Here is a 20,150-nt window from a genome sequence, read left to right as displayed (position 1 = left end):
TCCAACACAATGTTTTTATTTTTTTTGACACTGTAATCTTTCCTTTTGTTCAAACTGTTGTTAAAAGCACTTAAGTTTTCAGAATTGAGGTGGAAATACATTAATGTAGATAAAGATAAATGGCTACTCTAAGATTGGATCCTTAGAACTCTTCATAGCTGTAATTTATGCTTTTTTTTATCACTTCACAATCTATAAATCTATAGTAATAGGAAGGTAGTTTATATATTTTGTTTTCAAAAATTTCTAATTTTGTCAAAATGATTATGGATAAATTCAATTTAAGATTCAAATAGAACTATATGGTTTGGACAGTTCTGTTTTTAATCATTTTTAATGCAGAATATCCTTAATTTGTAAGAAGACTTTGAATACCAGAAAAAAATGTAGATAAAAGATTTAGTTAAAAATGTAGAAAAAAGATGTAGGTAAAAGAGTATTCTTCATTTTGAGAGACTTTACTGGCATGTATTTTTTAAAATCCCTACACTGCAGCCTATTAAGTGATAAAGAATCCGTGTAGTCCTCAGTAATTCACAGCTTTGACTGTCAGATAATAGTAAACGTTAAGACTTTAGATTGGGGGCCCCTGGCTGGCTCAGTCAGAGAAGCATGCGACTGATCCTCAGGGTTGTGAGTTTGAGCCCCATGCTTCAGAGATTACTGAAAAACAAAATCTTTTTTAAATGAAAAATATTTTTGGTATTTTTCATTTGCACAAAAACCAGATAAATTGGGCATGTATTTCCATCCCAATCTCTTAAATCTGAAAAGGCTGAAGGTGGGAGAGTGGTTCCCATATACACTTTGAACAGATTATACTTTTTCACGAGGCAGGATTGATAAGTCTTTTATAACAATACTCTTATCCACACTCCATTTCTCTGCTCAGAACTACTAAGCCAGAAATACAGGTTCCCCCCTACTTTCTTAATCCTTGTATTATACGAATTCATTTTTATGAAAGATCTACAGTTTAGTACCTTTTTTTGCTACATGAAAGAAACACGAGAAATTTTACTTTTAAGAGAAAAGCTGTTTACACTTTATGTAGGTTTTTTTGTAAAAGTAAAATGGCCTAATACAAACTTTCGGAAAGTGGGGACCTGTACGTAAAGACCTTGTATTAGTAAAAGAACTAATTCGGAAGCTGATTTCCTTTATTCCTTTAATTGATATTTACCTTCACATTAGCTATTAAAGTAGTATAGCAGGCAGGGCAACAGATTAGCCCAGCAGCTGTCTCTTATCAAAAATTGTATACGAAGAACACATTTGAAGTAAAGCTATGTGTGATGGCTGATAACCGCTTCCCCTTTTTTCTTAAATTTTAGGTATGAGCCTTCTCGTGAGATGAAAAGTCAGTGGACAGCAGTCTGGGTGAAAATCTCTTCTAGTTGGATCGGCATTGTGTTATATGTTTGGACACTAGTGGCACCACTTGTCCTTACAAATCGTGATTTTGATTGAGAACAGGACTTCTGGCATGAAAGTCCCACTTTGATCATTGCTTGTTTGAGATTAACAGTATTCCCAACTTTTGTAAAGTTGTGTATGTGTGCTTCCCATGTAACTTCTCCAGTGTTCTGGCATGAACTAGATTTTATCGCTTGCCATTTTATTCATTGTATTCTTGCCAAGCACATTGATACGTGTGTTAGAATGAATTACAAAAGGAGAGATTTAGTAAGAGTCTGGTGGTGACTTAGGAAAAATGGACATTGTTAGGTTTATCCTTAGCTCTGTGCCTATGAAACTGAGTAAAAACAAAACTGCTTGACAGTTTGACTTTTAAATTGTGCTAGTACCTAAGCTGTTTTAGAAAGTATAAAAGGAAATGTATAGCTGCCTTTTGAAATATTTGATGCCTTGCCCTACAAGAGATGGCAAAGTACATGGCTGTTGTAGAATGTATAAACAAGTTGCTCATATGCCAGTCTGAAAAATCTTTTCAGGTTTTTCCCTTGATGTGAAGATAAGGAAGTTGTATAGGTAGGGAGTGTTTGATGGACAGTGTAAATTATGGGAATTGAGACACAGGCTTCACAGAAAGATCATGATAGTGGGTTAAAGTTAGATCATAAATCATAATCTTCCCTGGGTAGGCATGGCCTTTCACAGCAACATACCAACTTTGTTTTTGGTCACTTAAACACATGCAAAAATATAGGTTCAGTGGAGATGTTAGGAACTTTGAAGGATTTAGACCAAGCTTTTGAAAAAGATAATCATGGGTTAGAAGTCAGTTGTTGAAAATCGCTTTGAAAGTTCATTTTGAAAATCAAAGGTGGTAAACTTTTGACAGGACAGGACAGAACTGCAATATACCAAGCCTCAGGAGATACTTAGATAAAATCTTATCCAGTCCTTCATTTTAAAAATGAAGGTACTGAAGCTCAAGAAGCTCAGATAGTTAATCAGTGGCCAAGCTGGGAAATCCCAAATTTTCCCAAAGTAGCTGGCATTTTTTTTGGCATTCAATAGATTTTACACCTTATTAGTGGTGGATAATTTGTTAGGTGATTTGCTGGTGTCCAGCTTGGCATCTACCCATAAACTGAGGCCAGGAGAATGATGGATGGAATGCTACAGAATATAAACTGCTTATAGTACATTATACAGTTGAGATGATGTTTAAAATGCTTTTGTCTTTGCTGCCATCTAATTGAAATATATAGTTTAATTATAGTCTTACAATCTGAAAAATCAATCAGTATGACAGTTAACTTAGAAACTTAGTTACTTGTACATGTTATTAGTGTCTTAATGGATCTTAAAATCTACATTTGCTTCTTTTAAGGGTATTTATTAATGTAAATGAAATATATAACAACTCACCATAATTCCCCAACTTTATTCTCTGTGTGTTGATATTGTATTCCATCATTTTGAATGGCTGTGTTCTATCTCTAAATAAATGAATTCAGAGAAAGTGTGTGGTATATTAATTCTTTAGCAACTCAAATTTAGGTAGCTATAATACTCAGACCTACTTTTTTTCCTGTATACAAAAGAACCTGAAACAAGAAGGTTAAGCTGTCCATTTTGTGTCCTGAAAAACTGAATCGTTTTAAAGGTCCTTTTGGGCCTCTGTAAATAACCCTTGAAGTTGGAATCTCACGTAATTAAAAGTGATGTTCTTTGAAGAACCTTTAGTAAATGGGCCAGTTTAGTTTGGAGACTACTTTTAATTCATTTGATAAATATTCTACATCTGCTGTGTCCTGTAGGCTTTTTTTTTTCCTAAGTTGCAAATGGATGCTGACATGTGACAGTATAAAAAGTCCCTTACCGCCTCCCCCCCGCCCCGCCCCAAAAAAGTAACAAAGTGCCATTTCAGCTGAGTTACCATTTAGTGTACTTTAATAATTCATTTAAAATGGTATATCTCCAATACTATAGGCAAGACAATGTAAAACTTATTTACTCAGTAAAATCTTAGGTTCACACAAAAGCGTATATATGAATGATGGTTCCTTGCTTTTTTTGCAATAGTCCAAACTGTAAACCCCAAAGTCCTTCAACTGGTGAATGTTTAAACACATAGTAGTACATCTCTATCATGGACTACTACTAAACAATAAAACCGGAATGAACTGTTTCGTACACAAACCAACCTGACTGGCTCTCCAGGGAAGTATGAAATTGGATTTTAAAAAGCCAATCCCAAAAGGTTACACAGAAGTATAATTTCATTGATTATATGCTTTCAAGGAATGGAGATCAGTGGTTCTTTGGAACCAGGGATGAAGAGAAGAATCCTTGTGGATGGGCTGAGCAGTTTTACAGAAACTGCCATCTTCCAATGTTCACACCATCGTTGCACAAACAACTCAGTTTCTTTGCATCCTTGCCAGCATTTGGTGTCACTACTTACTTTAGCCATTCTGATAGGAATATCATCTCTCTGGTTTTAATTTGCCTTTCCCAAATGGCTGATGATGTTTACTATCTTTTCATGTGCTTATTTGCCATCTGTATGTCCTCAGTAAAATGTCTGTTCATGCCTTCTGGCTATTTTCTAGTTGGATGGTTTTTTTATTATAATTTGTTGAGTTTTGAGAGTTACTCATCCTTTATCAGATAGGTGGTTTGCAAACTTTGTCCTAGTCTGTATCCTGGTCTTACCATCTGAACAGTCTTTTGAAGATCAAAAATGGTTAATTTTGATTAGTTTCAATTTTTCAAAGACTTTACATGCTTCAGTTTTCACAGTGTTATAGTTCCTTTATGTTAAACTTGGACTGCCCCCGTAACACCTCTGAAAGCATCCCCGTTTACTGGGCAGATGCTCCATTCTTGTACATACTTGATTTTTCTGTGTTCTAAGATGTAAGATAAAGAGGACACTTTTGTTCCTTTTTTTAGTGAAGTGTATTAGGTTTCTCCAGAAAAATAACCAATAGGATACTTTGATAAATGTTGAAAATGGCACTTCACCCCTGTGGTCTTTCTTACCCCAAACCCATTAACTCCTGTTAATAATGGGAAAAGCAGTAAACCCAAATGAAGATCACTCTATCAAAATACCATGGCAGCACTACAAACTAAAGCCTAGCTTATTTGTACTTTAGTCTGACACCAATTGCATGAAATGTGATTTGCTTTATGGCCTAATAAGCAACCAATTCTCAAAAGATATTTCATGTGTCCTTGAACATTTAGGCTCTAATTCTTAAACATCCTACGTATGTCCACAATGAAATATCATTTTGTCATTTTCCCAGTCTACAGACTGTTTTCACACTTAAGCCTCTGGTCAGCTGAGTATATCATCCCTATGAAAACATAGTGACGCACCTTAAGAACATTCAGCTTTTGTCCTACACCATTTCTGATGGTGATACTTATACCCCCTTAAGCGAAAGTAAGTTATAAAGGGGATGAAGATGGGGTGGGGAGGAGGGCTGGCTACTCAGTCTTCATACTGTGGTACTTGTTTTCCAGACACTACAGAGACTTCCTTTGGTAAACAAGAGTTTTTAGAGAAATCAGTTTCCAATCTTCAATTTCCTTGTTAACTCCTTCCTGAGGTTGGATCTGCCTGAAAAGATGCCTTAAGGACATCAAGGCATCATCCCTCTTAACAGTTACTTTTCACATTTAACAAAGCTGCATTCTGAATCTTACCAATCTGGATAAAATCTCGAACACTCAATATATAAAATTTTGTGTATTGGTGAGAAAGAATGAAAGGGGGGAAAAATCTTTTTGCAATTCAGGTATTTTTTTGTTTTGAATGATGATCTAATTATAAATCCCCAGCTACTAAATCATAAAATAATAGTTCTGGTATATAATTCTGAAGGAGTTCAAAGGACTGAGGGATACTGCTGTGACAAAATTCCTTCCATCATGTTTTCAAGAGTTCTACGCCTATGGAAACAAAAAGGAATGAAATTGATGCTTTTACACTGATAATCTTCACCCTCAGATACAAAAAAAATGGGGGGAAAACTCCCATCAAGACCTTCTCACTAAAAAATGTATTTCTGATAACATCTTACTTATGTTTACCAAAATTTGAATCTTTTATTAGTGAACACTGACCAACCAAAAAAAAAAAAAAATCCAAAGACAGAACATAATAGTTTTTGTGCCCTACTCACCTGAAGTCTACAATGGTGTCCAAGATTGATGGGTGGCTCTCTTCTAAGCTGTGATTCAGGAAGCCAAATTTCTTCTTGAATGAATACTCAGAAGCCACATACTCCTCTGCATCAAGCTAGTGAAGGGGTGAAAGAGCAAGGAGGATTGCAGAGGGGAGGTTTTCACAGACCAGATCTGGAAGTTCTGTACATCACTTCTGATTTATCTGTCAGAATTCAATTACACAGCCACCTTGTTTACAAAGGTGGAAATAAATCTAACTGCATGACAGAGAAAATGCCTTGGATAATTAGACTGCTTTAGTGAATTGTATATAATTGGAGACAAACTTCCGTAATGCTTAGAATCTTACTGTTATAGGAAATAATTTCAAATTTAGTTGTTGAGAAGTGTGACACTATCTTCAATGTAGGACTTTGACACGTAATAAAATCAAGATAAAATTCTTTGGGAGAAGTGGAATGGATGATGAATGGATATCAAATCACTATGGTATTTACAGATTCCTCTAGATACATTTAAACAGCACATAATTGTATTTTTAAACAGTAACAAATTTAGGATGGTGTTAATATTAGCATTTAAAAATATAACTTCCAACTAAAGATGAAAATTTTTAATTTTTTAAACTTAAAAAGTACTACAAAGTATGAAGTTTTGCAAGATTTTTAGAATACTTTTAAAGCTCCAAAATATCCCCAAGGAGAAGAAATTTTATCATTCCACACTGAAGAAGAGAAGGGAATAAGAACATCTCTAAAGTTATTTCTCCTCTCAGCTCTAAATTCTTGTACAGACCTTAACAACCTCCAGGAAAGTGATCTCTATAGCTTATGCAGAAACCTCTGGGGACTTGAATTAGTTCACCAAGATGCCACGGTCAGAGTCCAATGTTTTAAAGATCTGCTAAGGAAGGGTTTCCTATTTCTCTGTGCTAGGCTTTACTTTGAATTTCTACATCATAGTAAGAGAAATTCCAAGATATTAAGAGACGGAATATGGCCAAGAGGAAGGCCCTATTTTAATTTGTATTCAAATATAAATTGCACTGCTTCCACCCTTGTGCCTGAAGGTGGAATTCAACTTGATAAAAGAGGTGCCCGCCTTGCATTAAGCCTCTGTAAGCCTCTTGAACAACTGGTCCAAAAGGAGAAAGTGACTTAACTGTTTCTCTCTCTAGGGGCAAAAATCACAGGCCTTTGGGTGGCATCCAGTGATAATGTTCTTACCTCATTTGGGACAATGAGAGGCATACTTCTCTTGGTTCTTTATTAGAAATATAGAAAGCAAGCGAGTATAACTTTTAACACAGAACTTTAAAACACATTAAGTTTAGAGACCTTATATTCCTTCCTTGTTGTAATACACACAGTCTATCTCTTGAGATGGGGCACAAATTTCTTGGTATGACTCAATGGACAACAGACAGTTTACAATTTAAGCCTACCTACTTCCTATAAAAAGGAAAAAAAAATTATGTGGGTGTCACCTCTAAAGAAGACACATAACAGACACTAGTACGCAACATTCATTATATTTATTTTACTAAATAGTATGGTTCAAAAAAACACAAACAAATCAGAAAACTTTTACTTAAAACTAGTCCAACGAGATGGATGGTGTTGATGCCATCCCATCCCCTTCTTTCTACGTATGTGGAGCTGGAGCCATATCTGACAGCAAGCACTCATGTATACTTTGCCTTTCCTGTTGAACATGAATGAACTTCTCTGAACAAGAGAGACAAATGAAGTTTTACAAGATACAGGCACTTTATGTTCCCAGTTTTAAAAATAAGCCAAGTGAAAAATATTTAATAAAAGTAACTGGAACAGATAAAGCTTTAAGAGTTCTACCATTAGTTCTAGTGACTTAACACTCAATGCAAACAGACAGCATCAAACAAGTAAAACAAACAAAAGTTTAACTGGGGTTAATGGGCATATATGTAAAAAAGAAATCCAAGTTACTACAACTGGAGAAAAATGGCCATTTGAATCCAACTTAAAGATATGCCAACAATGTGCATTAAGTCTTATGTACCTACGTAGCTGAGTAACATCTGAAAGCTTTGCAAGAGTGTGTAAGAAAAGCAAAAGGTGCTTTTGATTCCACAGTATCTGATTAAACAAAACAAAGCAATTTACAAAAAAAAGTACCAAATGATACTTTAAAATAAATAGTTCATCATTTTGATGAATATATACATGTAGAGTCCACTTCTTGGGGATTTAACTATCTAAAAGTGGCATATCACTATCCAGAGGTGCAGGAGCAAGTTCACATAAATAAAACAGTGTGGCTTCACTAGCTTCGGCTTCAGTCAATGGCTCCAGGCGAACAAGCTTACTTTGGGTTGGCTCTGGATCTAGGCTGCTATCCAGAAGCTCATCAACTTCTATGGGTTTATCTACAGAGGACATAACTTCTGATGATGCTGTACTTCCCTGTTCAACAGTAGAAGCAGGGTTCCCATCGAGGAATGCAAGAAGTGGAAAGGCAGTGTACTGGATAAGCTGCTTATCTATAATAAAGATTAGAAAAATGCTCTTTTATCACCAGCTTATACAGAGTTCAAGCTGAAGGTGGAAAAAATGGAAACAGCTGTGCATATATGCAATCAGTACCCTTATACACCCAAACAAGAAATATGATACTTTGGTGTCAGTAAATTTTAAAATGTACTAGTCAGAAAAGTTAAGTCTTGTTATTCCAACTATTAAGATAGAGTTAAGTTCTCCTAAAGTTAATTTTTTTAAAAAGGACTTAAACTAGTACCTCACCAATTTAATTTTCTCTATAAGCTGAAACCTTGATACTTTATGCACAGAACTGAGAACAGTACATTCTGTGTTCAATCGTTAAGTATGGCAAGACTTTCCTTGGCTCACATTACTTTCTATGTAGGACTCTTTAATTTTAAAAATCTGTAAAAACTAATACTACATTTATACCTACCTGTTTTGGGTTTAGATTTTCTTCCCTCTTCTGAAACTGGCTGAACTACATTGTTCTTGGTAGTTTCTAATCCTTTATTCTCAGACTAAAAGAGAAAAAATAATATAAAAAATTCTTGTTTCATATTTTATATATTCCTAATAATGGCAAAAAATAAAAAACTGATACAGTATGTGAGCACTGATGTGTTATTTGAAATACAGGTGAAGGGGGAAAGCACCAGGAAGGATGAACTAGAAAGAGAAACAGATTTGAATAGGTAAGACTGGTTAAGAAAACTCCTGCTGTCATCAAGCGGATGAAATAAAGAACCTGAACTAGGATGACAGTTAAGTATGAAAAGAGGGGGCATTTCAAAAGAACAGACCGCACCGTCACAGGTAAAAGATGGAAATGAATCAAAGATGGCTGGTTTCAAACTAACAGATGATTCTTTAAACAATTAAACTCATCTTAAACAGCTTTGATTAAAAATGTATATTACTTATTTCTCTTCATTCACAAACAGAATATTTAGCATAGTGAACATTTTTAGAGTGGGTCAGGATTACATGGTGATATCCTTAAAACTATTATCTCTATATTTGGAAGCCTCAAAGTTGAGGTGAAGTTTCTTCATTTCCTTTGAGACTCTTTCAGTTCTTTTCTGTCATTTAAATTGCTTCTTTGAACCATTGTCTTCTCTCCTCACATCTGATTGCAAAGGGGATTAAACCTTTAATTTTGTTTAGTTCTTCAATGCTCTTTTCAATAATGTTCAAAACTGAGGTGCAGAGGTTCATAATTTTCCCTAAATAGCCGTAAGTTCCAGACAGTTGCTTGCTGGTTAAGTTTAAATGGTGTAAAAAACATACTATATCCTGTGATTACCTCATATTCATCATAAAATCATTTTAAAATGAAGCAGTACAAGTTTCCAGATTCAGAAATAACAATGGCCCCAAGATATAATAAACTAAACCTTTCCAAAAATATACATAAAAACATTTTTCATTTAGCAATCACAAAAAAAAAACATTAATGCAATAATAAAATCTTTATTTTTTACTTTTTAAAATAGGCAGTTTCCAAGGACGCTACTTTTATTCCAAAACATGAGAACCAGGAATGAAAAGGGGTTTTCCATGCAAATTCTTACTCATTAGTAGTGGCCACTTAGATTGCTCTACTGAAGAATACAAGTAACCTGATTTATTAGGAAAGAGTGTTGTAATTTATGTTAATATAATACCTGTCATGAGCAAGGGAATGGCAGTTGATGTGCCAATTATTTGAAAACCTTAATCTAGATTTTAGAACTATAATGAAAAGTCATTCTCAAAATTTTTTATAGTACTATAATATGCAATTTGCTGTTTAACTGCTATTCCTAAGAAATGCATTTAAGCTATTGGTTTTGGAATAAAGAGGATATAATCCAAGAATAAAGAATGACTCAATGTGTAGCAATAAACAGTGCAGTAAATTCACTAACTGAATGCAAGAATGCACGATATGCATTCATTCACCTTATGACCTAACATTTAATAATACCATATTTAGTGAAACCCAGTGTGTTGAGGTGATCCACAGAACCTTACAGTATAAATCCAAGCAAACTGTGGTCCACATGCCAAATTCAGCATGCTGCCTGTCTTTGTAAATAAAGTTTTACTGAAACACAGCCATACTCATTCTTTTATGTATTGTCTATGGCTGCTGTTACGCTATAATTAGAGCACTATGCAGTTGTGACAGAGAACATATGGCCTGCAAAACTGAAAGTATTTACCAGCTGGCCTTTATAAAAGTATGCTAACCCTTGATAAAAATTATCCAAATACTGAATGTATAATCAACCTCAAATTCACAAATTCTTTCAACTCGAAGTTACCCAGGCTATAACTTCGAATATGCAGAAAAAATCTGGTCAGGCTATCCTCACACATGACATTAGTCAGATAAATTCTACCCCTCACTCTAAACACTTATATTTAAGTGTTCATTTTTTGACAACAAAGAACAAGAACCAAGATAAAATTTTAAGTCCACTAATCTAGATTTTGTACAGAAGACTTGATTTACACCTTGGTATTCAATAAACTGAGTATACACCTATTTAAGACAATAAACCATATACAAAGCAACAGAATGATTCTAATCAATCTGCTCGTAACAACTTCACATTGTCCTTACTATTCATTAAAAACCAGTTCTAAAGAATTTCCTGTCAACATTTGCTAATTCTAACTGGAAATCCTGTAAGTCCAAGAAAATTAAAAAAAAAAAAAATTACTTAAAAAAAAATGTTGAAAGCCCACACTTCATTGTTTCAACCTGCCTTACCTACAATTAGTACAAATTAGTTCAAATCCCTGAGCTTTAGTTGCATGCTAATAAAATGAAGGAACTTAAAAAATATGGGTACCCGTGAATTTTCAATAAAAAAAATGCCAAGAAGCTGTTTACGGAGGAATAAGAATGTAAACTGAAGTACATAAAACATGAAGAAATATTTTAATAATTTGTTTCAGTGATACACCTGAACATGCCAAGTTTAAGTCAGTTGATCTCCCAGCACCTTGATGGCTGATTTCACACTGACAGTTAATCACACAAATGCCTACAGAATTGGGCAATGACTCACCTCATAACCAAAAGCTCATTTTTCATCTAAAATTTTACTATCTTGACCACATATATAAGGTAAGAATATAAAATGCTTTTTGTAACTGGGAGTCATACTGCTGTCTACTTACTAGGACTTTTTCTCAGATTCTTACAGCTATGGGTCCTGAGCAACATGAATTAAAACTTACTTTTGTATTATTGATGTAATCTGTGGAATTCATCTGCACAGAACTAGTGAAAAGCTGAAAGACCAAACAAGAAAGATGATAAGTTTAAAAAATATTAAAAAAGAATTAACTGTGTGTTCAAAATTTTTATACAGCCATGTTGGGTGAAGAGATGTAGCTCCTGCACTAGGAAGTTTTCATACAGTAAAACAAGTTTGAAAGAGAAAAGCAGGAAAGAAAGAAAAACATATAAAAGCAGAGCAAGCTAGCCCATGCGTCAGAAGTTGTAAGAATGTCTCTATAAAACAGTGGGGGGACCTTACGGAAAAAAAAATAAATAAATAAAGTAAATAAAATAAAACATTGGGGTAAATCACTTAAGAAAATGATGGTTTGGCCAACTTCGCCTCTCCTTCATTTCCTTACGATTACTTTCTCTCTAAATGCCTTTGGCTTTAAGTGGCATCCAGGGCTGAGTCCCTTGCCTTGACAGTAAACCTTCTCTACCTGCTAATTATGTGAGAAATTTATAGAATCTGCTCTACAATGGTGGCTTCTAAATTACACCTCAGAGTCCTCTGACCAAATAGCATACTTACTTCCTTGTTGGTTCTTTTTACCTTGCCTAGCAACAGAAGACGTAAATACTAAGACCACTGCTCACTAAAGCCCTTGGTCCAGCCAATTTACAGACATAACTTTTAAGTCATAAGCTTCAAAGTCATTTATTCCACAAGGATTTATTGAACATCTAAGAAATAATTGACATCATGAAGAATACAAGATGAAGACACTATTCCTGCTCTCCGGGAGCTCACAATCTAAAAGACAAGAACAACGTCAAATAGTAACATATGATCAGATACAATCCAGTATTAAAATACTAATTGATGATGGGGATCAAAAGTACTAAGAAGAGAAAGGAGAAAACCACACACACACACACATGAAACAAAAAGTGTTGATGAAGCTATCCAACGTGTATCAGTCCCTGGAGAATGGTTAGGACTTGGAAAGGAGAGAATGGAGGGAGAAAAAATTATAGCACGAGCAACCATAGAGAAGAAGGTTGAGGGGGAAGTTCTAGCAACAGACAAGATGACCAATCCAAATAATATGAAAGTTCTGAGTTGAATAATAAGCTGTATACATAAAGTTCAAGAAGTAGAGCAAAATTGGTAAGAGGATAAGACCACATTCTGTCAGCAGTAAGAGGCCTGAAAAAGCCCTGAGCAATGATTAAAGCATTTTATGAGAATGAACACAAAATGGTTCACAGGATATAATGAAATGCAGATAGATCCCTCCTCCACTGTCTCTAGACACTGATTCCTCTCCTTAAAGTTCCATTTTCATGATTGTCCTAAAAATATTCCCAGCTCTTCCTTTTCTTAACTTTTCCCCCTTTCATATTATCTACTGATAAATGAAAAGGAAGAGACTCAGATCCTTAAGAGCAGTTAACCATACATGACTGCCAATCTCTGCCAGGTTCGTCTCGTCACTGCCTCTGAGCCTGACCATATTTGATCCCTACTGAAAGTAACATCTGTAGAGTATAAGCTCCTCACTCCTTCTTTGCCCCACTCATGCCACCCACTAAATCAGGGATACCTTCATGTATTCCCAGCAGATGTATAATGTGAAGCAAAAAAAAAAGTAGATCATACATGAGTGACACTAGTTGAATCCTAAGGCCAGGCCTCTCCTGCTGACTCCACACTGGGTCACTCAGAACTGAACTCTGTAGAGAACCCATAAACTCCTCAGCATACCTTATTCATGTCCTTACCATCTTTGCCATCTCAGAGAAAAAGGCAACCTATGGATGCATAGGCATATGCAATTTTACATTTTTACAATACAGTATAATTCAAGGATGAAATAATGAAGGTCTTGGATGAAGGAGGCAACAGAAAGTAGGGATGATTTACGAGTGCTATTTTTGAAAATACACAGGACTTGATGAACAATGAGATAAAGATAAGGAAACCAAAATGACTCAGTGATTATTATCCTAGTGAGTAGAGAGAAGTCTGATACCACTACAAAAAAATAAGAAAGCTGAGAAAGCTGAGAAGTATAGCTAGTTTAGAGAATAAAGAAAAGTTTGTGTTAAACACAATCTAAGACAAGATCTTAACAAGATCTTCTTAACTGCTGATCCCAAAGGCATGGAATTAGAATCCAAGTAAAGTTTACTTTAAAAAGATATTAAGAGGTAGAGATAAAAATTTGAGAGCAATCATAGAACCAAAATCCCTTCAAAGAGGAAGGATAGAAAAAGAAGAGACTCAGAACAAATAAAAAGCTAAAAGAATGGTTACCTTGGGAAATACAAGTAGAAAACTACAGGAAAAAGAAAAGCTCTTAGAGTAAACAGAGATTAGCTAGGAAGACCGGGGGAAAAAACCAAAGTCCAGTGCCTCTAGAATTAACAGAAGTAGTTCCATTGTCAAAAGTAACCAGTATTAATAATAATAGCACTAATTATTTATAATCCCCACAAGAGCGCTTTGTGTTAAGCATTAGCCGCATTTAACAGATGGGGAAACTGAACAAGAGAAGTAAAATTTCCCAACGTTAGTATCAGAACTAGTAAGTGACATGAGCCAAATGAAGCCCAAATCTGATTCAGAATAAACCTACTAGCCCAATGGCCTGACATAAAAAACAAAAACAAACGTAGCCCACTATGGATAAACCAAGGCAGCACAGGCTTAGAGTAAATAAGCAAGACAATGCAGGGTTTCAAAAAGAAATATAGGGTAAAAAAGAAGTAACAAATATAGCTACTCATTTCTAAAGTTTTGTAGTGAAATGATGAGAGAAGCAAAATGGTAAATGAGCAGAGCAACACATCAAAATGTTTAAGATGGAAATCTGTGTCCACTGAAGCGAGATGGGAAAGATCAAGGACAGAGATAGAAAAAGAGAGAGGCAGAGGGCAGGTTTACAAATAAACTTTAAAGAGAAAGTAAGCACTTCCTCTAAGAAAGAAGATTCCACAAAAAAAAAAAAAAAAAAAAAAAAAGAAAGAAGATTCCACAGCTTACCAGAGACCCAGAGTATGGTGATTATCTTCTATGAATAGGGAGGAGCTGGCTAGATGAGGTTTTGGGGACAGAAGAGTATGATAAATGTTCCAAGGTTAAATTAAAATCATCTAATTGAAGACTGCAAGGATTTGCAGAGGGTCAGGATTATGGAATTTTATTTCCTTTTTTATGATCCAGGGGACAGCTATCCTAAAAGGTCCATGGATTCAGACTGGGAACAAAGAATGATAGAATCAAGAAGGGCTGCCAAATTACTATTAACAAATTAAAGCAGGTCATTAGCGTGGATATTGAATTCACTTAAGATGGTAACATAAGCCAGTATGAAAAAGAAATCTTCAAAGAAAGGGAAATCCATCCTGTCACATACTGATGGTTTGTAAAAGATAATCAAATCGTGCATATTGACAAAGACTGAGAAGCAGAATGATAAGGTGGTATATTAATAAGATTAAAGAGCAATAAAGGACTAATTCCTTTTAGTCTCACTGAGAAGCTCTTAAAAGGATAAGAGAATATTTTGACATGAGAAAAGCTGCATTTTAAGGCAGAAAAATGCAACAACAACAACAAAAGGAGCGACAAAGCTTTTCAGGGCAGAAAAACATATCACAACAGAAAATGGAAATCAGGGAGAGAACAATACACAAATTTCATCTGGATAGGACCAAGCCACAGTAAGGGAGAGAGGAGTGGTAGGAGCAAGAGGTAAGAGAGCAAGAAAATTAATGCCAGAAATGGTAGATAGGATTCACAGTCCAGACAACATTGGGAGTCATGTTCATATAGGTGGTGGTACGGACTGGAACAGGATAACCTTAGGACTCAGGACATAAAAATTTTAAAAATATAGCAAATATAATAAAATATAGTTCATTTGATTAGAAAACATTAATTCCCAAAGTCTTAGAAAGTGTCTTCATGCTATTTCCTGGCTAAGTAATTCTATTACTAAATTTCCACCAATTTCTATTGAGCGACAATTTATTCTAGAGCAAAACAAAACACAGCCACAAGTCCAGAAAAGGCCTGGATTTAGCAGCACTGTTGAACAGAATTGATATGTTGTTACAGGAGGATTAACTGAACTACTATTCAGAAATGGGTAGTGATCAACCTCCTTCACTGTCTTGAACCATCTGCTCATTGTTTCTAGTACACAAAATCATTCATTTTAAAAAAAGAAAATGCAAAAATAGTGAGAATACAAGAAAATGATGTGATCTATAAACAGTATACATAAATACACAAACTGCCAGTATAGCAAGAAGTATTCAAAGTACCTACATCAACCAGGAGATCTGGGTCTATGCTAAACTGTCTTCCCGACAGCATGGCTTGAAAGTCCTCTAAGCTGCAATCAATACTGTCAAGATAATCCAACAGCTCAACCCTAAGGAAAAAATATTAAAAAAAATATCAAATACTGGGTTTCCTTGTTTTTACATTTAAACTCACATTACAAAATTCTTAATCGTAAGAGATCCTATTCAGTATTTGAGATTCCCAAAAATGTGGTCTACTAAGAACTCACAGCTTTTACACAAAACTTTAATATTTACAGAAAAAAAGATTGTGACAACCATCTGATTTATCTTTTTTCCTCTACCCTATAAATTATAAAATATTTAACTTATTATTGGTAATTGCTACTAATTTCTGGTTTTCTTATAAGTCCCTTAACAGAGATTATCTTATTCTATAGCCCTGATAAAACACAAATACACACACACACTTTATGAATATTCAAAACAAGTATCTCATTAAAGAAATCTAAGGAATTGCCAGGAAAATCTCAAGACTATTCTTGAGATGATTAAATCCCTCTCAAAAAGAAATTTGCAGAACTTAGCCCTGACTAAAACAAAGAAAGTTACGTGGGTTCATAATCTGAAAAGAAGATCATTCAAAGAAAATAGAACATGTGAAATAAACAAAGCAAGCAAATAAACTCAGATAACATCTGGATGAGCACTCACTTTCCCAAAAGATTGATGTTATCATTTAAAATGGAATCCATCATGGTCACAGGATCTTCTGTGGTCAGACTGGATGAGCCATTTAGCTGGACAGCACTAGACATGAGAGGACTGGTGCCATCACTGCCTGAACTTAGGGATTCTCTGGCTGGTTCATTCTGATCTCCACTCTGAATGACAGGTGCATACTCATCTTCATTGTCATCTTCAACAATGACAATATCAGGGTACTGGCTACAGCTAGATCAGCAATATGAGAAAGAACCAATTATATTTTCAAACAAATTCAATAAATTAATTTGTCCATTCATTCTTCATGGAAACCTTCTCCCCAAAACACGTATCAAAAGGCACAAATTTCTTGGGTGAGTCACCTTAATCACAAATATTGATTCACCATATGATGAGACCACAAAGAATCAATTAAAGATGTTTAACTCCAAAATTAAAAAATCAGAATTCTCATTACTTTTTGTTGGAAGTCTTTTTACTGAGGGGAGAACATCTCATTAAATATTTTGGCTTTTTCAGTTTAATAAACCAAATTTGAATTAGACAGTAAATTATGACAGAATAAAGTTGTTTCGAATTTAACTCTTTGATAAGAAAAGTAACCAATATTTTCACAAATTTTACTTCATAATTTCCTTACTTGGATGGATCAGATATAACATCCTCATTAGTTTCTGGAATAACTGGGATATTTTCTTCATCTGCATTATCATCAGTTACATCATAAATAATGATGTCATCTGAAATCCGCTCCCTTGGCTTTAAACCTTCAGTCCTACTGTGTGGAACCTAAAAAAATCAGGCAGAAAATGTATCAAAAACTGAAATTATATTGACTACTGAACAACATACCACTTAAAAAGTGTTAATTGGGCACCCATTATTTACTAAATTTTGAGGATACAATTTAGCTATGTTCTCTGCCCCAATGGGACTTACTAATTTTATTTATACCAATTCACAAAGGTATGAGGTGTGTTACTTCATTCTACTTATTTCTTTGACTGTAAGGAATCTTGAAGGTGGCATGCCTCAGAATGATTCTATGGAAAGATTTTCAAATTTTAAAGTATTTTTTATATCCAAAGGGTTAAAAAAAGAAAAAATCTTAAGACTTCATTAGGAATTTCAAGCATAACCAGATGGCCACTGTTGCTGATGAGGATTATTTTATCCAAGCTACTCTGACATATGGTTTATTCTTTCTCATTAAATGCTTTCATTAATAGGAAAAAAAAAAACCATTCCAATAGCTCCAGTTAAATGTCAGCCTGAGTTTTTAGCAATAATTTTTTTTTATTCATTTGCAGATATATTTAGGTTGTAGGTACACAATAAATAAGAAAGCATTCGATTCTCTAAAGCAAATTAAACTCATTATTAAAATGCAAAATCTATAAATTTCAACAGTAGATAAATCTGAGGCAAAAGATCCAAAGTACTTAAAAATTTATAAATCCGGTTAAATTAAGAAATCTTCATCCATTTACATTGAATCTTCAATCCTAAAAACACAATAGTTAGGTATGCTTTATTATTAGAAACAGTAGTGGGAAGAAGAACCTGATGTTAACTGATTTGCTCAAGAAAAAAAATCTTGGTACTCTAATAACAAATCTGAAGCAGTATTTAGAATTCTAAGATTTGAAAGTTACAATAACAATCAGCTATTAAAGGAAGTCTAGACACTGGACTGGAATGATTTGCCAATGGGTGTAAGTTTGACAAATGATCCAGAGAGCCCAACACAAAAATAAAGGTAAACAAAAATAGTTTTGAAATTGCTAGAGTAAAAAGTCTAGTCTACACAACTTATAATAAAAGTTGGAAACTTAAAATAATTTATGGATGAATGCTTAATTACATAACCATAATACTGAATTAATATCAAGTAGTAGAGATGAACTTAATTTAATAAATCTCAAAACAAAACCAAGTGAAAAAAGTCACAATGTAAAATGATATGTGCAAAACAGTATCATTTATTTATTTATTTATTTATTTTTTAAACAGTATCATTTATATGAAGCTTGGATACATGCAAAATAATAGCAAATACTGTTCATGAGTTCACACATATAAAATGACCAATTCAAAAATGACTGATATAAATACCATTTCAAGATAGTGATTATCTATGAGAGACCGAAGAGGAGTCAAAAAACAAACTTGAGAGGCAAAAAAACAAACTTGGGAACAGGAAACTAAAATAATTCTATTTATAGCAGTTTCTTTCTTAAAATAATTTAAAGCAAATAATTTAAAAAGGCATGATTTAATAAAACTGGAGGATGAACACTTAGATTATTATTCACTAAACTTTGAATGTGAATTCTGAATACATGAAATACTGCTGTAATAAAATTTGGTTTGATATAACAAATATAAAATAGAATTTAACCAAAAAATTACTTTATGATGGTGATTATCAGCTGGTTCTTTGACTATATGCTGAAACAAATTCTTCTTTTGGGCTCCATTAGTATTTAGAAGTAGAGGCCTGAAAATCAGAAGATATTCATGAAATTCAGTGAAGCGAGCACACAAGAAATTTAAACTATTCTAATATTTTACCCTCACATGAACATATACACTTTAATAAGAAAAGATTTTAGTTAGGGATACACAAAGAACATAGTGATACACAATGGTCACATCTTAGGAACAGAAACTAGGGGGTGACTCTGCCTAGGTCTTTGATTTTGCCATTCTTCTATACTATTTTTGCTAAAATTAATATAATAACTATAATAAATAATATGTAGTATATAACAATGATATATAGTAATATAATAAATACAATATACTATTTCATTGCTGACTGAACTATATCATTATGAACTGTACTAACATACATAACTAGTTCATGGAAGTAGAGTTAAGGCCACAGCATAAAGTGTGCACATAACCAAGCTTTAAGATAAGTTTTTTCTTCTTCCAACTACTCCTTTGTCCACTATCCTTAAGCTTTAGTTGTAACAATGGCAAATACTACTAACACTTTTATGTATCATAACCCACAGTCAATATTTGGGTTATTAAATTCCTTATTAGTGGATTAAATATAAGTGATCAAGTATTTTTGTTTTCAATGTATGACCTTTTTTTAAAAATTTCCCCTCACTCAGGCCTTCTAACTTTACAGTAAATGGCTAATGCAAATAAAAATGGATTCCTGATTAACTCCCTATATGTCTGTAAAGTGACCATTTAGCTATACTTGTCTCTGAAAAACATTAGCAGGATGACTGGAGGAAGAAGTAACACTACTCTTGAAATGCTGAGAGTATAATTTAACAAGGAAGGACTATTCCTCTGGAACAACAGACATACACTAAGCGAATGTAGGCCATTCACTGTTAAACACTAACATGTTTAGCTGTCCAGAAATAGGTCAAAGTATTTTACACAGAAACTTACCTTTTACGTTTTAAGCTCACAAGCTGGTTATTCTGAACCAATGTAACAATAAACTGGACAATCTAAAAGGAAAATATACACAAAAAATTTCCCATCATAGACTCCTAATTCTTAGTCCACATTACAAGTGTTAAGAAATTAATTCAAATACTACATATTTTCTAAGTCACATAATGTCTCTCGTGTTAACATATTTGAAATTTGGGTGCACCTTGTAATTAATATCTAAAGAAATGTAACAGTTTCCAGGCAGAAGAATAACCTGTAATAAAAGTAGCAGCCACCCAGGATATCAAGATGCCTAAGACATTCATCTACTTATCCATCCATCCATT

At 34.0% G+C, this 20,150-nt stretch overlaps 2 protein-coding genes across 11 annotated transcripts in view; one reads left to right on the top strand and one right to left on the bottom strand.

Moving 5' to 3' along the window:
* The window catches only part of SERINC1 (serine incorporator 1), a 31,997-nt gene extending 29,065 nt beyond the window's left edge, over positions 1 to 2,932 (top strand). Inside the window, exon 10 of the mRNA XM_077901616.1 lies at positions 1,335 to 2,932. Within this exon, the coding sequence (XP_077757742.1) occupies positions 1,335 to 1,470 (136 nt within the window). The 3' untranslated portion in view covers positions 1,471 to 2,932. The remainder of the gene's footprint in view (positions 1 to 1,334) is intronic.
* Positions 1 to 20,150, bottom strand: part of HSF2 (heat shock transcription factor 2) — a 40,842-nt gene that overhangs the window by 628 nt on the left and 20,064 nt on the right. For 2 of the 10 annotated variants that reach the window (XM_077901570.1, XM_077901562.1), the window contains exons 6-15: positions 19,816 to 19,877; positions 18,808 to 18,895; positions 17,036 to 17,184; positions 16,384 to 16,623; positions 15,692 to 15,797; positions 11,367 to 11,420; positions 8,569 to 8,653; positions 7,961 to 8,134; positions 5,610 to 5,815; positions 2,839 to 2,909 (exon numbers count right to left, since the gene is read on the bottom strand). In XM_077901570.1, the coding sequence (XP_077757696.1) occupies positions 5,772 to 5,815; positions 7,961 to 8,134; positions 8,569 to 8,653; positions 11,367 to 11,420; positions 15,692 to 15,797; positions 16,384 to 16,623; positions 17,036 to 17,184; positions 18,808 to 18,895; positions 19,816 to 19,877 (1,002 nt within the window). In that variant the 3' untranslated portion in view covers positions 2,839 to 2,909; positions 5,610 to 5,771. Of the gene's footprint in view, positions 1 to 2,838; positions 2,910 to 5,609; positions 5,816 to 7,128; positions 8,135 to 8,568; positions 8,654 to 11,366; positions 11,421 to 15,691; positions 15,798 to 16,383; positions 16,624 to 17,035; positions 17,185 to 18,807; positions 18,896 to 19,815; positions 19,878 to 20,150 lie in introns of those variants that run through there. The other 8 variants (XM_077901543.1, XM_077901585.1, XM_077901577.1 and 5 more) reach the window with 7 other exon arrangements.

This window comes from Canis aureus, chromosome 1, assembly GCF_053574225.1.
Source record: "Canis aureus isolate CA01 chromosome 1, VMU_Caureus_v.1.0, whole genome shotgun sequence".
Taxonomy (NCBI): domain Eukaryota; kingdom Metazoa; phylum Chordata; class Mammalia; order Carnivora; family Canidae; genus Canis; species Canis aureus.
Note: the sequence above shows the minus strand (reverse complement) of the source record. Positions and strands in the feature narration are given on the sequence as shown.